Genomic DNA, 18,493 nt, shown 5'->3' with positions numbered 1-18,493 from the left:
GTATTCCTCATTACAGAAAAATGCAGGAATTTGCTCGAAACCCCTGCTGATGGAAACAAAATCTGCATTGCTATTCAAATTATTATGAGTTACCTACAGCACTTGGCTAAAGCAGTTGCATGGAAACTGTTTCATAAAACATTCTCCCTTCATAAAGAAAGTGTGACAAGAATAGGATGTGATTTCATCATTTCAGTAAATCTCTTCCTCATTCAACTAAAAAATGGTCAGGGTGAAAAGAGGTAACAAGGAATAGTGAGGGGTTTTCCAACTTGACACTCTGGAGCTCTGATAAATCAAAACCTATGTGACATGGGTCACTGTGGGAAGAGAGGAAAGGGGACAATCAAAAGTAGGTTTGACCCCTTCCTTCAACAGAGCAGTTCTGATTTTTGCCTTTATTAATGATGCTTCAATAATACTCCGTTTTTAAAAAGGTCCATGGGAAAATTTTTTTTAAACCACCGAGCTGTACAATGAGAACAGGTTTTAAAATCAGTCAGATTAGGTTTCAATCCTGGCTACAACTATGTGACCTTGGGTGAGTAACTTAACTCTCTAAGCTTCAGTTTCCTTATCTGTAAAATGTGAATAATATTTCTCAGACATATTTTGAGGCTAAAATGAAGTCATGCATCCATGTACCTAGAATATGGCAGGTATTTACTAAAGGGTAACATTTGTATTTATTATTATTTCATAGAATAACATGATATATAATACATGATCTTCACAAATTTATCAAGTGAATGAATCACTTGCTCGTTGCCCTTGAAAACTTTACAGCCCAATTGGTAAGATGATACATAGCGTTAAAAAAATCAACAATCAAACAGGGTAGTATAGGCCAAGAACTCATTGACTTGGATTCCCTGGCTGAGAAGAGAAATGGCTGGAATAAAAAAATAAGTATGTTCAAGCACATGACCTCATCCTCTTGGCATGAGTCTCTGTGTGACCACATTAGGAAGACTATCCCCAAAATGAGACACTGAAATAATCACTAATTTTCTGACTGCCATGCCACATCTCCATTTCATGGGGAAAATGAGTGCCAAGATAGCAAATAGCTATCAATGGTGTTCCCTAAGGGAGAAACAATTAGAAACTATGGTCTCACCACAGATTCTCTACTATGTCTCCACACTATCAGACCATTTGTCAACATTCTTGAAACAAACAAAAACAAAACAACTATATTTTTCAATTGAACTACATTAGCTGAGGGTAAGCAATATGGAAGGGAGTGTAATGTGTAGCAAACACTGTCCATGGTGAAAATGGTACAATGGCTACATGACAGAGAGGATGCAGGGCAGACACGTCCATTCAGAATATTACAATGAGAATCAGTCCACAAATCATGAAAGGGCTGATTGATGAACTTGCGTAACCAAAGCCCGGAGCCTCATCTGCAGCGTTCAGTCATGGATGATGCTGTATCTCTTTCCTAGTGTCATTTATTCACTCAACAAAAAAAGTATGGAGCATTGTTGTGGGGCTAACACAGTGAATAAAACAAGGTTGCTGTGGTTCAGGGTGTTACAGCTCAGTGAGGGATACAAACAAACACCTTTATTATAATCAGGTTTGTTTTTGAACAATTACCCTAGGAGAAGAATGGACCAGACACCTAGACACCATTCAAGAGACTGTTGGAGTAACTGCGATGGGGTTTTCCTGGACGAGGAGAGGCTCACCGGAGATGGAGATAAATGAACAGATACAAAAACATTTAAGAAATAAAATAAAATCAACAAGACTTGGTGATCTATTAGATGTAGAAGATGAACACAAGGAGACTTCTAAGTCTTGGGATAAGCACAGCAAAAAAACAGATAGCTGCAGAGAATCCCGAGAAAGCATGGCTAGAGATAAGTGGGAAGAAAATAGAACACTGTCATAGAACCTAGACGAAAAAAGTCTCCAAGGAAGATGGTAGTGTATGAAGTGATATTAAGTAATACTAAGCCTTCTTAAATTTAAAAGTTGTTAGTGGATTCAACATCAAGTGAATTACCCGTAACCTGGGCACATTGTCGAAGCAGTTTTAGTGGAGCCTAAAAGTGATGAGTGTTTCTATTTCTAGCAATATGGAAAAACGGACAGCCCGAAAAACCACCAAGTACAAAACGCATAGAAATGCAAGGCCCAATAAAACAAAAATCCTTGAAATACATAGCTGAGACCACAAGGTATTACATACAGTTGAGATCATTTTCAAATTCCAGAAGAATTGTAAATATAGTACATAAAGTTTCCATATGCCCTTCATTCAGTTCCTCTAATGTTAACATCTCACATAACCATAGTTCAGTGATAAAAACTAAGAGATCAAAATTTGTACAACATGATTAAACTATAGACTGTATTCAGAGTCTATCAGTTTTTCTACTCAGGTGCTTTTTGTGTTCCAGGATGCAATCCATGATAGCACATGACTTTTAGTTGTTATTTCTCCTTAGTTTCCTCTGATCCATCACATTTTCTCGGTCCTTCCTTACCTTCAGGACATTTACAGTTTTGAAGAGCATTAGTCATCTATGGTGTACAATGTCCCTCAATTTAATTTTATCTGATGCTATCTCGTGAATACATTGAAGTTATGCCTTTTTTTACAAAAATACTACAGATGTGATATTGATAATGTTGTTTCCTTCGCAATGCCTCACGGTCAGGTGGGAATCCTTAGGTCTCAGGAGCCTGGCCTTCTCAGTCCTCTTATTCTTCCTCTAGCTGTAGTTAGTTCTAGCCCCAGAACTCCTGTCACTCCCCCAGAATAGATTTTTAAACATTTCTTCCTGGGGCGGCCAGTTAGCTCAGCTGGTTAGAGTGCGGTGCTCTTAACAACAAGGTTGCCAGTTCAACCCCCACATGGGCCACTGTGAGCTGCGCCCTCTACAACTAGATTGAAACAACTACTTGACTTGGAGCTGATGGGTCCTGGAAAAGCACACTTAGAATAAAAAAAAATTTTTTTAAAGTTAAAAACAAAAAAAAAATCTTCCTTTTTCCCCATTACAATGGATTTTTTTTATTTTTAAGATTTTATTGGGGAAGGGGAACAGGACTTTATTGAGGAATAGTGTGTACTTCCAGGCCTTTTTTTCCAAGTCAAGTTGTTGTCCTTTCAATCTTAGTTGTGGAGGGTGCTATTCAGCTTCAAGTTGTTGTCCTTTCCGTCTTAGTTTTGGAGGGCGCAGCTCAGCTCCAAGTCCAGTCACCGTTTTCAATCTTTAGTTGAAGGGAGCACGGCCCACCATCCCATGCGGGAATTGAACCGGCAACCCTGCTGTTGAGAGCTTGTGCTCTAACCAACTGAGCCATCTGGCCGCCCCTATTTTCTTTAAAATATTTTAAAAATAAAAATTATTATGTTTTTTATTCATGACCTTATTAGTTTATTTGTCATGGTTTTAATACATCTTATTATTACACTGTTTCTTGAACAAGCCTATGGCTGTAACATTTTACCTGTCTATTTGAAAGTATATGACTCGTACTTAGAGGTGAAGGATCCTTTTGGTAATAACTCAAACCCCATGGCTCCAGAATCTGCTGAATAGTGCATATTTTCCTAAGCAGTGCCCAAAGTGCTTATGTAAATACAATGCAAAATGTGTGATTTTGGAATTTACATAAACAGACACATTTTACTGGTACTATTAAAATAGCAATTGGAATGCATTGAGGCACAGACAGAAGTTAAATGATTGCTTCTAGATTTGACTTTATTCCTCAATGTTTAGGTTGTTCTGTTTAATAAAGACATACTTGTGTGTAAAGCACATTTTTGAGTTTTCAGATCTCTTTAAATGTTCTTAATACCCAACAGTGCTGGCTGATATTTTTCAAGTATTCTTATATGTGAAACAGTCTATTAATACACAACAGATAAATGCACTGAGTATTTATTTACTGTAGCTATTATTTACTGCTAGAATAACTTGTACTATGTCTTAAAGGAATCTGATGTAATTACTTGGTCACCAAATTTGCAATTATTTCTGAAATAACTTGTACTCACAATTCACCTTTATCAATTATATATATAGTTTTCTTGTCTAACTCTAGCTCCCTTTAACACCTATGAAGCAAAATTATTCATGACACAGAGGACAGATTATGAACTCTGGATAAGATGAATCTGTATTCACATCTTGGCTCTCCCACTTGACTAATCTAGAACAATTTGCTATAGCTTTCTGGGCCTCAATTTACTCATCTGTAAAATGACTTCATATTGTTGGCATACTAAGATTTGGAATAATATATGCAAAACAATGAGCAGAATTACTGGTGTATAGCCGATATGCAATAGATTATAGCTATTATTACTATTTTTAATACATTAAAGGGAATGCCACTTACGATAAGACTCAAGGTGGTGACCTTGGCAATAGATAATATAACCAGTTCTATGTTTTATCACTAGAGAAAATTTCAAAAGCTATTTATTGACAGTTGAGATAAAGCATATTTTTTTAACAATACCTAAAGAAAATTTCTAAAACTATTAACTTTCATCTGTAAATTTCTTTTTATTCCAACTTCATTGGAGTATAATTGACAAATACAATTGTAATATATTTAAAATTTATAGCATGATGAGTTCATATATGTGAGTAACTTGTGAAAGGATCCCACAATCAAATTAATGAACCCATCTATAACCTCACATGGTTACCTTTTTCCACTTTTCTTACCTGTAAATTTCTGATCTTGTGATTTTTCTGACTTCAGATGTCACATAATATGAATACCTGACAAGAATGTTTTAGACACTCAGCGCTGCCCCTCACCACTCTCTTCTCTAAACACTGTCCTTCTCACAGGTTACGTGTAGGTCAGCCGGTCTTATTTATCCTCCTCTGAAAGAGGATTTGACTTGGAGGCTTGGGGCTGTGTTGTTGTTTTTTTAAAGATAACAATAGCAACTGAACCTCATGCATCCTTGATTCATGTATCCAGTAACTCAATGATTCCCATGCGCCATATACTATACCGGGACTTAAGGACTGAAACGTGGATAGGTATATTCTCTTCCTTGGGAAATGCACAATTTACCAGGTATAAAAGGCATAATACACTGTAATAAGTGCAACAAAAGAAGTAAGTAAAAATAGCTGTGTAAGCTGGAGGAGAGAGAAAATGGGATGGCGACATTTGAGGACGGCTTCAAAAAAGAGGTGCTATTTTAGCTGTTCCTGAAAGGGTAAATTGTGTAGTACTAGCCAAGGGAATAACGTTTACAACGAATGTAGTTGGGAGAGAGCTTAGATTTCTCAAGGAACAGTGAGAAGGTGAGTGTAGCTAGAGTACAGTGACAGGAGCTGACACTGCAGGAAGTTGGGATGAGTTTGTAAGAGGTTTCATGTACCTTGATGAGGAGTATTGGGTGGCTACAGTGAGATAATGGAGTGAATGTTTTTGTCCCCCCTAAATTCATATGCTGAAATCCTATCCCCTGATGTGATGGTATTGGAGATGGGGCCTTTGTGGGCAGCTTAGGTCATGAGGGTGGATCCTTCATGAATGAGATTAGTACCCTTATAAAAGGGAGGGCTGTAGCTCCCTTTCTGCCACATGAGGACACAATGAGAAGACAGCAGTTTGCAACGCGGAAGACGGTGCTCACCAGAAGCCAGCCATATTGGCTGGTACCCTGATGTTGGACTTTCAGCCTCCAGAACTGAGAAATATGTTTCTGTTGTTTATAAGCCACTCAGTCTATGTTACTTTGTTATACAGCAGCCAGAATGGACTAAGACAGTGAGCCAAGTTCAGGGTATGGTCCTGGTACCATGGTTCTGAAATGTCTCAGATTAAAGCTGCTAAACTCCACTGACATCAAACTCTCAACCAATAACCTGAAGAGGAATAAAATAAAGGCCACTGGCTGTTTTATACTATCTGAAAAACAAAGATTTACCAATCAGACATGGCTTCCTAACTCAATAAAACTGATACGCATTTGATGCTCTCAAACATAAATGTCTTTTATCAGACAACTTACTATATTCATGGGCCTCCATTAAATTGTGTCTGAGACTTAACAGGATTAAGTAGTTTTTCCAATTATTCCTCAGTTGTTCAAGGGCAGGATCAGACAATGATTCAGCTCTGTTGCCCTAGTAGGATATAGCTCATTTCATAAAAGCTCTTGTGGAGCCACCAAGGTATAGTGAATGATAATATTTATTGGTCACTGACACAAGGGTAAGAACTAGCAAAAATTTTTAGTAGATAACTAGCTTAATGGCACTAATGTGCATAATGCCACTTTTGCCCATCTACGCTAGTGGTACCTAACAATCAGACTCACTGTTATGACGATCAGCAGATTCATACTTTTATAGCTTTAAGAAGACATAATTGACATGGCATAAATTTATCAATTGTAAGTATGAATACAACGATTTTCAGTACATTTATAGAGCTGTATGACAAGCATCAAAATCTAGTTCTATGACATTTGTATCACCCCCCGTCTTAGTCCATTCGGGCTACTATAACAAAATACCACAGAATGGCTGGCTTATTAAAAAACAGAAATTTATTTCTCACAGTCCTGGAAGCTGGGAACTCCAAGGTCAAGGCTCCAGTCTGGTGGCATTGTGGTGGAGGCCTACTTCCTGGTTCACAGCCTTCTTGCTGTGTCTTCATTTGATGGAAGCGGCGAGGGATCTCTCTAGATCCTCTTTTATAAAGGCACTAATCCCCTTTATGAGCACTCCCTCCACCCTCATGCTCTAAGTACTTCCCAAAGGCCCCACCTCGTAATACCATTATCTTTATGGGTTAAGATTTCAATATACGCATTTTGGGGAACACATTCAGACAATAGCAACCCCCAAAATTCCCTCAAAATAATTTGCAATCAATCTCCATTCGCATTTTAGCCACAGAAAAACATTTATATGTTTTTTGTCTCTAAGTTGCCTTTTCTGGAAATTTCATAAAAACGGAATCATAATATGTGGCCTTTGATCTTGCATCTTTCACTTGGCATGTTTTTAACACCCCACCATGCTCTACACAATGCATCAATAGTTTGTTCCTTTGAGTTGAAGAATGTAACGTTATTATATGGACTTACTGCTTTTTAAAAATACATTTACCAGTTGATGACATTTGGGTTGCTTCCACTTTTTGGCTGTTATGATTAATGCTGCTATGAATGTTCCCTTACAAGTTTTTGTGCGGACATGAGTTGTTTTACCGGGTGTTGTTGTAAGTTGATGTTTTAATTTTTAAGAAAATTAACTGTTTTACAAATTGGGTGTACAATTTAAATGCCTAACAGCAATATATGAAAGTTCCAATTTCTCTAAAATGCCATAAACATTTATTGCTTTTTTAAAATTTTAGCCATTCTGGTAGCTATAAAGTGGTATCTCATTATGGTTTTAATTTGAATTTCCCCAATGACCTTAGCATCTTTGTTAAGCATACTTTTACATATCGGTTCATATACTTGTATCTTCTTTGGTGCAATTTTTATTTAAACCTTTTACATATCTATTATTAGGTTGTTTGCCTTCTTAATATTGAGTTATAAGAGTTCTTTATGTTTTCTGGATATGAGTCTGGCATATACATGATTTGCAAGTACTTTCTCTTTGTCTGTGGATTGTCTTTTCATTTTTTTTAATGGTGTCTTTTGAAGTGAAAACTTTTTAATTTTGATGAACTCCAATTTATATATACAGAGGGTGCCAAAAAAATGTATGCACATTTTAAGAAAGGAAAACTGTCTTAAAATTTTAATACTCAATATATACCAATAACAAAAGATGAATACAAGTCACACTTAACTTCTGCAATGACAAGAGGTGCTCAAAGTGGTTACCACCAGTGTTCAGACACTTCTGATTACGGCAAACTACTGCTTGAGCAACGTTGACCAAAGTGTCCACTTGTTTTCATGTTTTTGGCACTCCCAGTATTTTTGCACGTAAGACACCCAATTTTCCTAGCATCATTTGTTGAAAAAAACTGTCCTTTCTTCCACTGAATTGTCTTGGCCCTTTTATCAAAAATCAATTAACCATAAACTTGTGTTTATTTCTGCACTTTCAATTCTATTCCATTGATCTTTATGCCAGCACTTCAATCAATACTTCACTGTGTTAATCACTGTAGTTTTATAGCATGTTTTGAATTGGATAGAGTAAGTCCTTCAACTTTGTTTTTCTTTTGTAATATCTCTGGCATTTAAGAAAAAAGGGAAATTGTGAAACTGGGTGGCCATTGTTGAGTACCAGTGATGCTTTTAAGAGAAAAAGTAACAGGTTTATGTCAATTAATCACCAATTCAAAGCAATGTGTAAGTTAGAGTTCGACTCCTTGGCAGTGTTTAAAGAGACTCCCATCTGCTACCACAGAGTTGACCGAGCTAAAGTTTAGATCCAGGTCTTACTTGTTAGAGTAGCAGAATTTCAGAAGATGTTGAATGGATTCTTATCTTTGGTGAGTGTCATATGCCAAAGTCAGGCCCCTAAACGGGAAGGAGTTGGAAACTGACATATGGGAGAGTTATATTTGTGTAAATGCACTTGAGAGTCTTGAACCTATAGATTTTCTTAAATCCTCTTAGCCTACAGAAATGGTTCACTGCTCCTTGAAAGAAGAGCTCCCTCAGTTGCCTTTTTACTGTTTAAAGGACCTTTATACTAAGCAGAGGACTACAGTGCTACATGCCCTCTTTACATCTGTGCCCATCAGACCAATATCTATGTTCAAATCTTAGTATGACCCCTACAACTAATAAGTAAACATAACAAGGTCACAAGATACAGAGTCAAACAATAAAATCAATCCAGTCTCTATATACCGCCAATGCACAATTGTGAAGTTAAATTTTTAAACATACCATTTAAAATAACTCAAAAAATGAAAATACTGAGTTATTGACCTATGAAAACATGTACTAGATCTGTATGCTGCAAACTCAAAAAACATTGATGAAAGAAATAAAAGAAAACCTGCATAAATAAAGAGATGTTGTTTTAATGGACTAGAAGATGCAGAATAATAAATGTCTACCCTCTCCAAATTGATCTATAAATTGAGCATGATTCCAATCAAAATCCCAACAGGATTTTTATAGATCTAGATAAGCTTATTCTAAAATTTATATGGAAAGGGAATGGGACCTAGAGTAGATAAAATAATTTTGGAAAAAGAAGAAGAAAGTGGGAGGAACATCACCCAGTTTTAAGAGATCTGATTCAAGCCACAGTAATCAAAACAATGTGGTATAAGCAAAGGGATAGACGTATAGATGAATGTAAAAGAACAAAGCACCCAGAAATAGAGCCACAGAAAAATGTCCACGGCATTTTGACAAAGGTTCAAAAGCAACTGAATGGAAGAAGGATGGCCTTTTCTATGAATGGTAAAAATGAACCTTCACACCTCACATTTCATCCAAAAATTAATTAAAAATGAATCATAGATGTAAATATAAAGTGTAAAACCAAAAAATTTAGAAAAAAAAAGGGAGATATCATTGCAACTCAGGTTAAGCAAAGATTTCTGAGACTTGAAACCAAAAGCACAATTCATAAAAGGGGGGAAAATGACAAATTAGGCTTCATCAAAATTAAAATCTTTTACTCTGTGAAACACATTGTTAAGAGAACAAAAATAGAAATTCTAATAGCATAAGTAAGAGTGATATACTCAACTTGTAAAATATTCAAACAATAAACATGAAGATATACAACACTCTCTGTGTGATACATCTCAAGTGGTACTCAATGAGAAGTGTAGGCTTAAAGAGATGTATTAGAACACGAGAAATATTTAAAACAGCCAAGCAAGTCAAGAAGCTACAGAATAAATAGCATATTCAATCTAAAGAAGCAGAAACCAGGAAATAATAAAGATAAATGCAGAATTAATAATGCAGAAAACAGCAGAGCCAACACATACAAGCCATTCCTTGGAAAATCTTAAACACATTGTTGCAAATATGATCAATTACTAAAGAGAAAAGCAGGAACAAACAAGTTAAGTAAATTTGTACAAAATTTAGATGCAGTAAAGATTTTAATATAATGGAACACAACAAGTTCCCTTCAGGATAACCAAACTATGGACAGAAAAATGTATCTACACACAAGCTTTTTATTGTGCTTTGCTTTATCATGCTTCATAGATGTTGCATTTTTTTACAAATGGAAGGCAAGACCTTCCACCAGCAAAAAGATTATGATTCGCTTTATTGCAATACTCGTTTTATGACTGTGGTTTGGAACAAAACCTGCAATATCAATGAGATATGCCTGTATAAAATTGTTTACGTTAACTAAGAAATGAGAGAATGATCATTCTGTGAACCCTAAGGGATTAATAAATAAAAGTCATTATCATCAATGACTGCTCACATCAATACAAAAGGACACAACCAGGTATATATACCTCCCAATGGAGGTACTCAGCATCACCTATGGAGTGGTCTTGTGGATGGAAGGAAAAAGGAAGGAAGAAAAGAAAGAAGGAGGGAAGGAAGGAAGGAAGGAAGGAAGGAAGGAAGGAAGGAAGGAAGGAAGGAAGGAAGGAAGGAAACAAAAACCAGTCTGATCAAGTTTCTACCTCTAACTCTCAATTTAAGAAATACAGGGGCCTGAAAAACCTGTTTAAGCATACCAAAGTGTCACAGTCAGCAAAATCCAGACTATGGGAAATAGGGCAAAACACAAGACTTTTGTTTTTGAATGCAAGGAGAAAGCGGTGATATGGAGGAAATCTATAGATGAAAACAAGGCTTAAAGGATATAATCAGAGTTGTTAGACTGTATTTGGACATCAATTCAAAGAAATTAAATTTTTTAAAAGTATTAGGCTCTCAGATAACTGTGAAAAATAACTGGATATTTGATACTAATGACAAAGATTTTTAGGACTAATAATTGTATTAAGTTTACATTTTTAAAAAGATTCATTATCTTTTAGAAATGTGTGCTGAAATACTTAGATGTGATACCTTGGACTTGCTTCACATTGTCCCAGTTGCAGAAATGGGGGGTGGGGGGCTAGTGGGGGGGGTAATTGGAAACACATTGGCCATGTATTGATAATTGTTGATGCTGAATATCACGTATATTGCCTTCATTATCCTATTCTTTCTACTGGTGTATAAGTTTAGGAGTTTCTGCAATACTTTTTATTATAAATATCGTGCCATTAACCTTGAAATCCTTAGTAAAATGGACCACTTCTTAGAAAATAAATAACCAAATTGATCCATTAAAAAAACTTCAATGCAAAAATACAAATGGAAACTATTTAAAATTTAAGCCACTCTCAAATATCCAGAATAAGACCATTTTGAAGCCACTTCTACCAAGGTCAGGGAAAATTAACTTCTAGCTTTTGTGAACTTTTCCAAAGCATGAAAAAAAAAAGGAAATTATTCAACTCATTGTCCCTAGCCAGCTCTCCTTGATTCAAAAACCAAATGAGAACATTGGTCCCCACTCACACAAAGAAAAACACTTGAGCCAAGCTATTCACATAGCAGTAAATAAATAAATCTTAAATAAAATAGCATAGTCAACACAGCAGTGAATTAAATGAGCAAATAAATGGTGCCGAGGAATGAAAACATGATTTAACATTAGAAAATACTTTGAACTGTAATCCCCCACATTAACAAATTAGAGGAGAAAAAACATTTGATTGGGCCGTCCTGGTGTCTCAGGCAGTTGGAGCTCTGTGCTCCTAACTCCGAAAGCTGCCGGTTCGATTCCCACATGGGCCAGTGGGCTCTCAACCACAAGGTTGCCAGTTCAATTCCTTGAGTCCCGCAAGGGATGGTGGGCTCTGCCCCCTGCAACTAAGATTGAACACGACACCTTAAGCTGAGCTGCCTCCCGGATGGCTCCGTTGGTTGGAATGCGGGTTCTCAACCACAAGGTTGCTGGTTCGACCCCCACAAGGGATGGTGGGCTGTGCCCCCTGCAACTAGCAACGGCAACTGGACCTGGAATTGAGCTGTGCCCTCCACAACTAAGACTGAAAGGACAACAACTTGATCTGGGGGAAAAAAGTCCTGAAAGTACACACTGTTCCCCAACAAAGTCCTGTAAAAACAACAACAACAACATCAACAAAAAACATTTGATTGTTCCAATAGGTATAGAAAAAGCCTATGAAAGAAATTCAACGTGAGTTGACGGTACAAACTTCTGGCAAACTCAGACGGGAACTTCCTTTTTCTCAATTCTACAGCAAACATAGTTAGATGTGAAATGGTAGAAGCGTTCTCATTGAAATCAGGAACAAGACAGATATAGACTCTCACCTCTACTGTTCAAACCTGCAGTGGAACACAAAGCCAGAGCTATGCATGTAAAAATAAATAAGAGATATGAACATTGAAAAGAAAGAGATGCTATTTGGTAACAATATGCCCATCTGCCTAGAAAAGTAAAAGGAATAGGCCTGTGGAATATACAAATAAATAAGGAAGTTCAGAAAGATAGTGTACGGAAGGTTACTACACCAAATCAAGAGCCTTACCCCACAAAAACAGTAACTAATTAGAACACATAATAGAAAATATCCCACGCGCAACAGCAACAAATCCAAAAGTTACCTAAGAGAAATTACAAATCATAAAAATGTAAGCGCTCTTCGTGGAGACAGATGTAACAGTTTACTGATAGATTCAGATTTTTTAAGAAGTCCCAAATAGATAGAGAAGTATACCATAGTCACTAATGTGAAACAAAATATTGTAAACATGTCAGTCCTCCTGAAATTATTTACAGACTTAGTGCTTTACCTGTAGTTGCCAAAAGGACAATGACGTTTGTGCTGCTATCTTCCGCTCCCAAAATCAATCCTGGAAATCTGTAAAAGGGAGAATAAAAACAATGATGTATCCTTTTCCTGGGGCTGCTGTATCAAACTACCATGGACTGGGTGGCTTAAACAATAGAAATTTATTCTCTTACAGTTCTGGAAGCCAGATGCTCAAAATCAGTTTCACTGGGCCGAAATCAAGGTGCCAGAAGGGTTGCACTTCCTCTGGAGACTGTAGGGTAGGATCCATTCCTTGCCTCTTCCAGCTTCTGGTCGCTGCCGGCATTCCTTGGCTTGTGGCGACATGACTACAATCTTCAAGGTCAGCATCTTCAAACATCTCTCTGCTCCATGTTCACACTGTCTCCTCTGTTTGTTGACTCTTCTCCTGCCTCCGTCTTAAAAGGATACATATGATTACATTTAGGGCTCACCTGGATAATCCAGGGTAATCCCCCCCATCAAAAGAGTATTAAATTAATCACATCTACAAAGACTCTTTTTCCAAAGAAGGCAGTGTTTACAGGTTCTAGGGACTGGGGTAGGCTTTGGGGTGGGGGGAGCTTTTTCAGCCTACCAAAAATATCAACAACAGAATCTAAATAACAGAACATGAGAAACCCGTGTTGAACTAGTACTTGTTTCTGGTGGGGGAGTGGGAGGCGCCAGTGAAGTTTGGGAGGGTCCATAGCCTGTAATAGATGGCAGATGACACCGTAGGTAGGAGGAAACCTTTAAAACTTCTGCCCCTGCTTCACTGCACAAATCTGAGACATCAGTTCAGACCACAGGCCAGGAACCCTGGCGTAGTATCAGATATTGGGCAAGATTGGCTGGATTGATGCAGTGTGACTCCAGAGTCTGTGCTAATAACCACCTGAAACCACTTTAGTGATAAAGACTGGCCTTTTAAAACAATATTTTAATAGAATAAAAAGAATGGAGTAAAAATGGAATGGCAAGCATCAGGGTGAACAACACACAAGCCTCCCCCGAGCCCCCGCCATTTCCGGATCAGGGATGGCAGGGTAGAGATGCAAAATAACTTCTTAATTTCAATGAGACTTAAGAAAAGTGGAAATGACTGTACTGAATGATGCAATGTCAGACAATCTCAAAAGAGCAGTAACTCCCCAAATCACGCTGCTCAGTCACTTCAGTGTAGAGAATAAGCTTTTGGAACAAAACGTTTCCAAAGTCTACATCTGGTGGGTGAAGACACGTCATGGAAAGGTAGGCTTCTTTTCTGAATCTCCACCACCTGTCAGGGGGGCTGCTGCTCTCCCATCTAGCATTTAGCCTGGGAACCAAAACCTTTGTCTGAAAGAGTTGCAGTTGGGCAAACGCTCCCAGCTGGCAGAGAGGGCGGAATCTCCCAGAGAGTATTTAATCAAGGAGCTGGGAGAACCCTCATGAGGAGTGAGGGCTTCACCCATCCCAGAATAGTGTGGCCCTCCCACAATACCACTCCACCCCTGATGTCAGTCTTGGGAGACCCTATGCAGGGGCCTTGGATGTAGTGTTTCCCCGACTTCGAGCTTTGGAGTCTGAAGGAAATCAGGCTTCAACCTGGGTGACTAGACTAAGGTCAGCAAGGTAAGGGGTCCCAGATACTGCCAGTTGTCAAGGTGAGGATCCTGAAGAAACCTCCCCCCTGCAGACAGCCTGTTCCCACAGACACCTGCCTGTGCTATCAGCCCTGTGAGGCTCCAAGCACGCTTGACAGACAAAGCGCCCTCCCACCCCCACTTACCTTTCGGGGACTCAAGAGATGGTGACCTTGACCTGCAGGACACAACCTCGGAAGGAAGGGGTCCCAGGCCCTATTAGTGGTAAATATGAATACCTTAAGGAAGATTGAGATTACGCCCCACCTCAGAACCAGAGAGGTCCCCACAGAAATTCGGACCCTGGGCAGTGCTGGAAGGATAAGCCTCTCTACCCATCACCATTTCAGGATCAGGGATGGCGGGGAGATGAGATCTCAGGTCTGAAGGGGCTAGCCTCAGGTCAGCAGGAAGAGGAGTTCCAGGCCCTGCCAAGCATCAAAGTGAGAACTGTGAAGAAGGGCAGGCTTCCAGATGAGGACGCTGAGGGAAGACTAAGGAAAGTTTTCTGTGTACACAGACAAAGCCCCGCCTACCTCCCGGCTCACTCCAGTTGTCAGCCTTGGGCAAAGCTGTGAGGCAGCGGCACCTCCCCCCAGCCTCTGCTTCCTTGATGGTGATTTCAGGGAGATTGAGGCCATGGCCTGAGGGAGGGAGTCTCAGGTCAGCAGAATGTAGAAGGCCTAAGCCCTGTCTAGAGTAATTGTGACTACACTGAAAAGGGTTGAGGGTACCTCCCCACTCCAGAGGGGGCACCCACAGAAACCTGCCCTGCTCCTGCTGCCAGCCCTGCGAGACGTCGGGCAGGAGTAGCTGGATGTGGCGTCTTTTCACTTTTGTCTCAGTGGTGTCAGGGAGGTCTGAGGACGAGTTGACAGGTGGGGGCGGGGCGGTTGAGGCCCTGCCAGATGAAAAGTTGAATACTCTGAAGGAGTACTGAGGGTACCCCTACCCCCGAAAAGATGAGCCCAGCCCCAGCTGTCATACCTGGAAGATACTAAGCAGACATGGCCAGTTGTGATAGGCTATCCCTTCTACCATAGGGGTGGTGGACGAGGTTCCGCTCAGAGAGTGGAGGCTTCAGTCTGTGGATGCCCGTCAGGTCAGCTGAGGTGGGGAAGGGAGCAGGCCCTCTCAGGAGTAAAGATTAATAACATAATGGGCCCGCTTAACCTAGACAAAGGAGGCCCCACTGAAGCCCACACGGTCCCTGCTATGGGCCCGAGGAGGCCCTAGGCAAGTATGGCTAGATGTGGTGCCTCCTCACTTCCTCTGCTTAGGAAGTGAGAGGGAAGCCCATTCCCTGACAGGGGAAAGATTAGGATTCTGAGTGAGCACTGAGGAAACTACCCCAAAACAAGCGGGACTTCAGAGTCTGGCCCCATCCCTCCTGCGAGCATGGGGGGAGGGGGGCAGGACTGTGTCTGTAGTCTGCATCCTGAGGTATCCCCTCAGTTCTTCTAGCAACTAGGAGGTGAGGGCCTTGGTCTGAGGCACGTGTCCTCAGGTCAGCCTATTAGAAGAGGCCCAGGAAATACCAGAAGTCAAGGTGAGGTGCACCCGAATGTCTACTAAGGGTTCCACCTACCCCACAACAAAAGGGCCCCTCAGTGCCTAACCCTGCCCAGCCTTTCAGCCCTGGAATCCTCAGGCAGTGTTGGCTGGCTACACACTGAGGAGCCGTCTCACTTCTTTTCAGTTCTTAGCAGCCCAGAGAACAGGAGCCCTGTGAGGACAGAAAACCCCCGTAAAGAAGAGACCTATGAGTTGCCTTTGTCAGAGCCATCATGGGTGAGTTTCTCAGCTAAGGTCACTGACACTCTCCCTCTCTCCCCAAGGTCTGTGGGTCCCAATTGCCCACCCTCCTGCCAGCTGCCCCCAACACAAGTCATGTCTCATGGTCAGAAGAGTGAGCACTGCAAGCTTGAGGAACACCTTCAGGCCCCAAGAAAGGCACAAGGCCTGGTAGGTTTGCAGGCTCCCATGGCTGAGGAGGAAGCCACCACCACCTCTTCCTCCTCTCTCTCTTCTTTGATCCAGGGCACTCCAGAGGAGATGCCTGCCACTGGGACACTGAGTCCTCTCCAGAGCTCTCAGAGTGCCTGCTCCTCCCCCAGTGCCATCACAGCCAGCCCAGCGAGTCAATCTGATGAGAGTTCTAGAAGCCAAGAAGAGGAGGGGCCCAGCACCTCACAGGCTCCACCAGATCCTGAGTCCTTGCTCACCGACGATGTGCTCCACAAGAAGGTGGCTGAATTGGTGCAGTTTCTGAGTGTCAAGTATATAACAAAGGAGCCCATCACAATGGCAGAAATGCTGAAGAGTGTCATCAAGGAGCACAAGGAACACTTCCCTGTGATCTTCAAGAAAGTCTGTGAATGCATGGAGGTTGTCTTTGGCATTGAAGTGAAGGAAGTGGACCCCACCAGCCATTCCTATGTGCTCGTCAAAACGCTAGACCTCACCTATGATGGGATGCTGAGTGATGGCCAGGGCATGCCCAAGACCGGCCTCTTGATACTTATCCTGGGCGTAATCTTCATGGAGGGTAACCGTGCCCCTGAGGAGAAAATCTGGGAAGTGCTGAAAGTGATGGGAGTGTTTGCTGGGAAGAAGGACTTCATCTATGGGGAGCCCAGGAAGCTCATCACTGAAGATTTAGTGCAGGAGAATTACCTGGAGTACCAGCAGGTACCCAACAGTGATCCTCCACGCTACGAGTTCCTGTGGGGTCCAAGAGCCCACGCTGAAACCAGCAAGATGAAAGTCCTGAAGTTTTTTGCCAAGATCAGTGGGACTGATCCCACTTCCTTCCCACACTGGTATGAGGAGGCTCTGAGAGATGAGAGAGAGCGAGCCCAGGCCAGAGCTGATGTAGATGATACTACTGCCACAGCCAGGGAAAGTTCCAGTCACGTCCAGCAGCGTCTCCTGTCCTGAGTGAAGTCTGAGGAAGATTCTTCACTTTTCCTTTGAAGGCAACGGCCAAAGATCTAAGTATTGAAGGGCCAGACTGGATCTGGAGGGGACACAGTATATACCATCTTTGTGTTCCTGTTCAATCTGGGTGATTTGGAGACGTCATTTTTTGTTGTTGTTTTTTGTTTTTCAAATGTTGTTTCTTGTAATAAAAAGTTTAATTAGCTTCAGAATCAAGTTTATGAATGACAGTGGTCACATATTGATAGCTATTTCTCAGGTTTAAGAATAAGAGTTTTGCAATTTTGCACCCATCTTTTTTTGGTAATCTGTCACAAGATAACATGGCATTAGCATAGGAATTTCCTTGTGAAAGAGCCCAGGAAAATAGAGAGTTTCGAGGAACAGAGGAAAAAACATGCAGGATGGCGAATTTATGGATTCATTTATTCCTTTTAGTCTGTCATTCTGTAACATTAAATTATATATATTTGTGTGGCTAATTCAAGATTATAGGAGAAATTAAATCTTAAATCTTAAATGAAATATCTTTCTCACCGGCTCATTTATTCCCCAAACATGAATTAAGTGCTTGCTCTTTAGTCCTCCGAGGGCTAACAAACAAGACAAGGGGAGAGGTGGTGGGACTCCAGATGCGAGCAGTCAAGTAAAAATGCCCTGAGCCACTGCAGATGGGGGCTTTGGGAAACTAAGATTCCTTCTGTGGGAGATGATTGTAGTGAAGCTGGGTGGTGGCAGGGGCCAGACTCTCACAGAGTGTGTCTTACCATTGAGAAAAAAGTCTAGAATGGAAAACTGCGTTTAGCAGTTACTCTGGGATCATGGATAAACCAGAGAGAAATCTCCACCTGGGGTAGGTATGGACGGTGTCCTGACCTCTTGTAAAAACCCAGTGCAGTGGAACATAGTATATGATGTAGGTGTTCTAGACACATCATCTGCAAGAATGTCCAAAAAAAATGTGTGATGTTCCCTTGAAGTGATGCCCAGAAACCACTAGGCTGGCACTCTTTTCCTTGGCCTGGGAGAGCCAGAGCCCCTCTATTAAAATGGCATCTTAATTAGGTTATCTTCAGTTCACTTTGGCCAACTCTAACAAGGACTAGATTTTTGGTGGCAGTGACATGAAT

At 40.6% G+C, this 18,493-nt stretch overlaps 1 protein-coding gene across 5 annotated transcripts in view; it reads left to right on the top strand.

Annotated features, from left to right (window-relative positions):
* The window catches only part of LOC109456650 (putative MAGE domain-containing protein MAGEA13P), a 105,043-nt gene extending 87,155 nt beyond the window's left edge, over window positions 1-17,888 (top strand). For 3 of the 5 annotated variants that reach the window (XM_074323732.1, XM_074323731.1, XM_074323733.1), the window contains 2 exons: window positions 12,971-13,138; window positions 16,262-17,888. In XM_074323732.1, coding sequence (XP_074179833.1) covers window positions 16,314-17,363 — 1,050 coding nt within the window. In that variant the 5' untranslated portion in view covers window positions 12,971-13,138; window positions 16,262-16,313 and the 3' untranslated portion in view covers window positions 17,364-17,888. The remainder of the gene's footprint in view (window positions 1-12,970; window positions 13,139-16,261) is intronic. The other 2 variants (XM_074323735.1, XM_074323734.1) reach the window with 2 other exon arrangements.
* Window positions 17,889-18,493: the final 605 nt, after the last annotated feature.

This window comes from Rhinolophus sinicus, chromosome X, assembly GCF_036562045.2.
Source record: "Rhinolophus sinicus isolate RSC01 chromosome X, ASM3656204v1, whole genome shotgun sequence".
In the NCBI taxonomy this organism is placed as follows: domain Eukaryota; kingdom Metazoa; phylum Chordata; class Mammalia; order Chiroptera; family Rhinolophidae; genus Rhinolophus; species Rhinolophus sinicus.
Note: the sequence above shows the minus strand (reverse complement) of the source record. Positions and strands in the feature narration are given on the sequence as shown.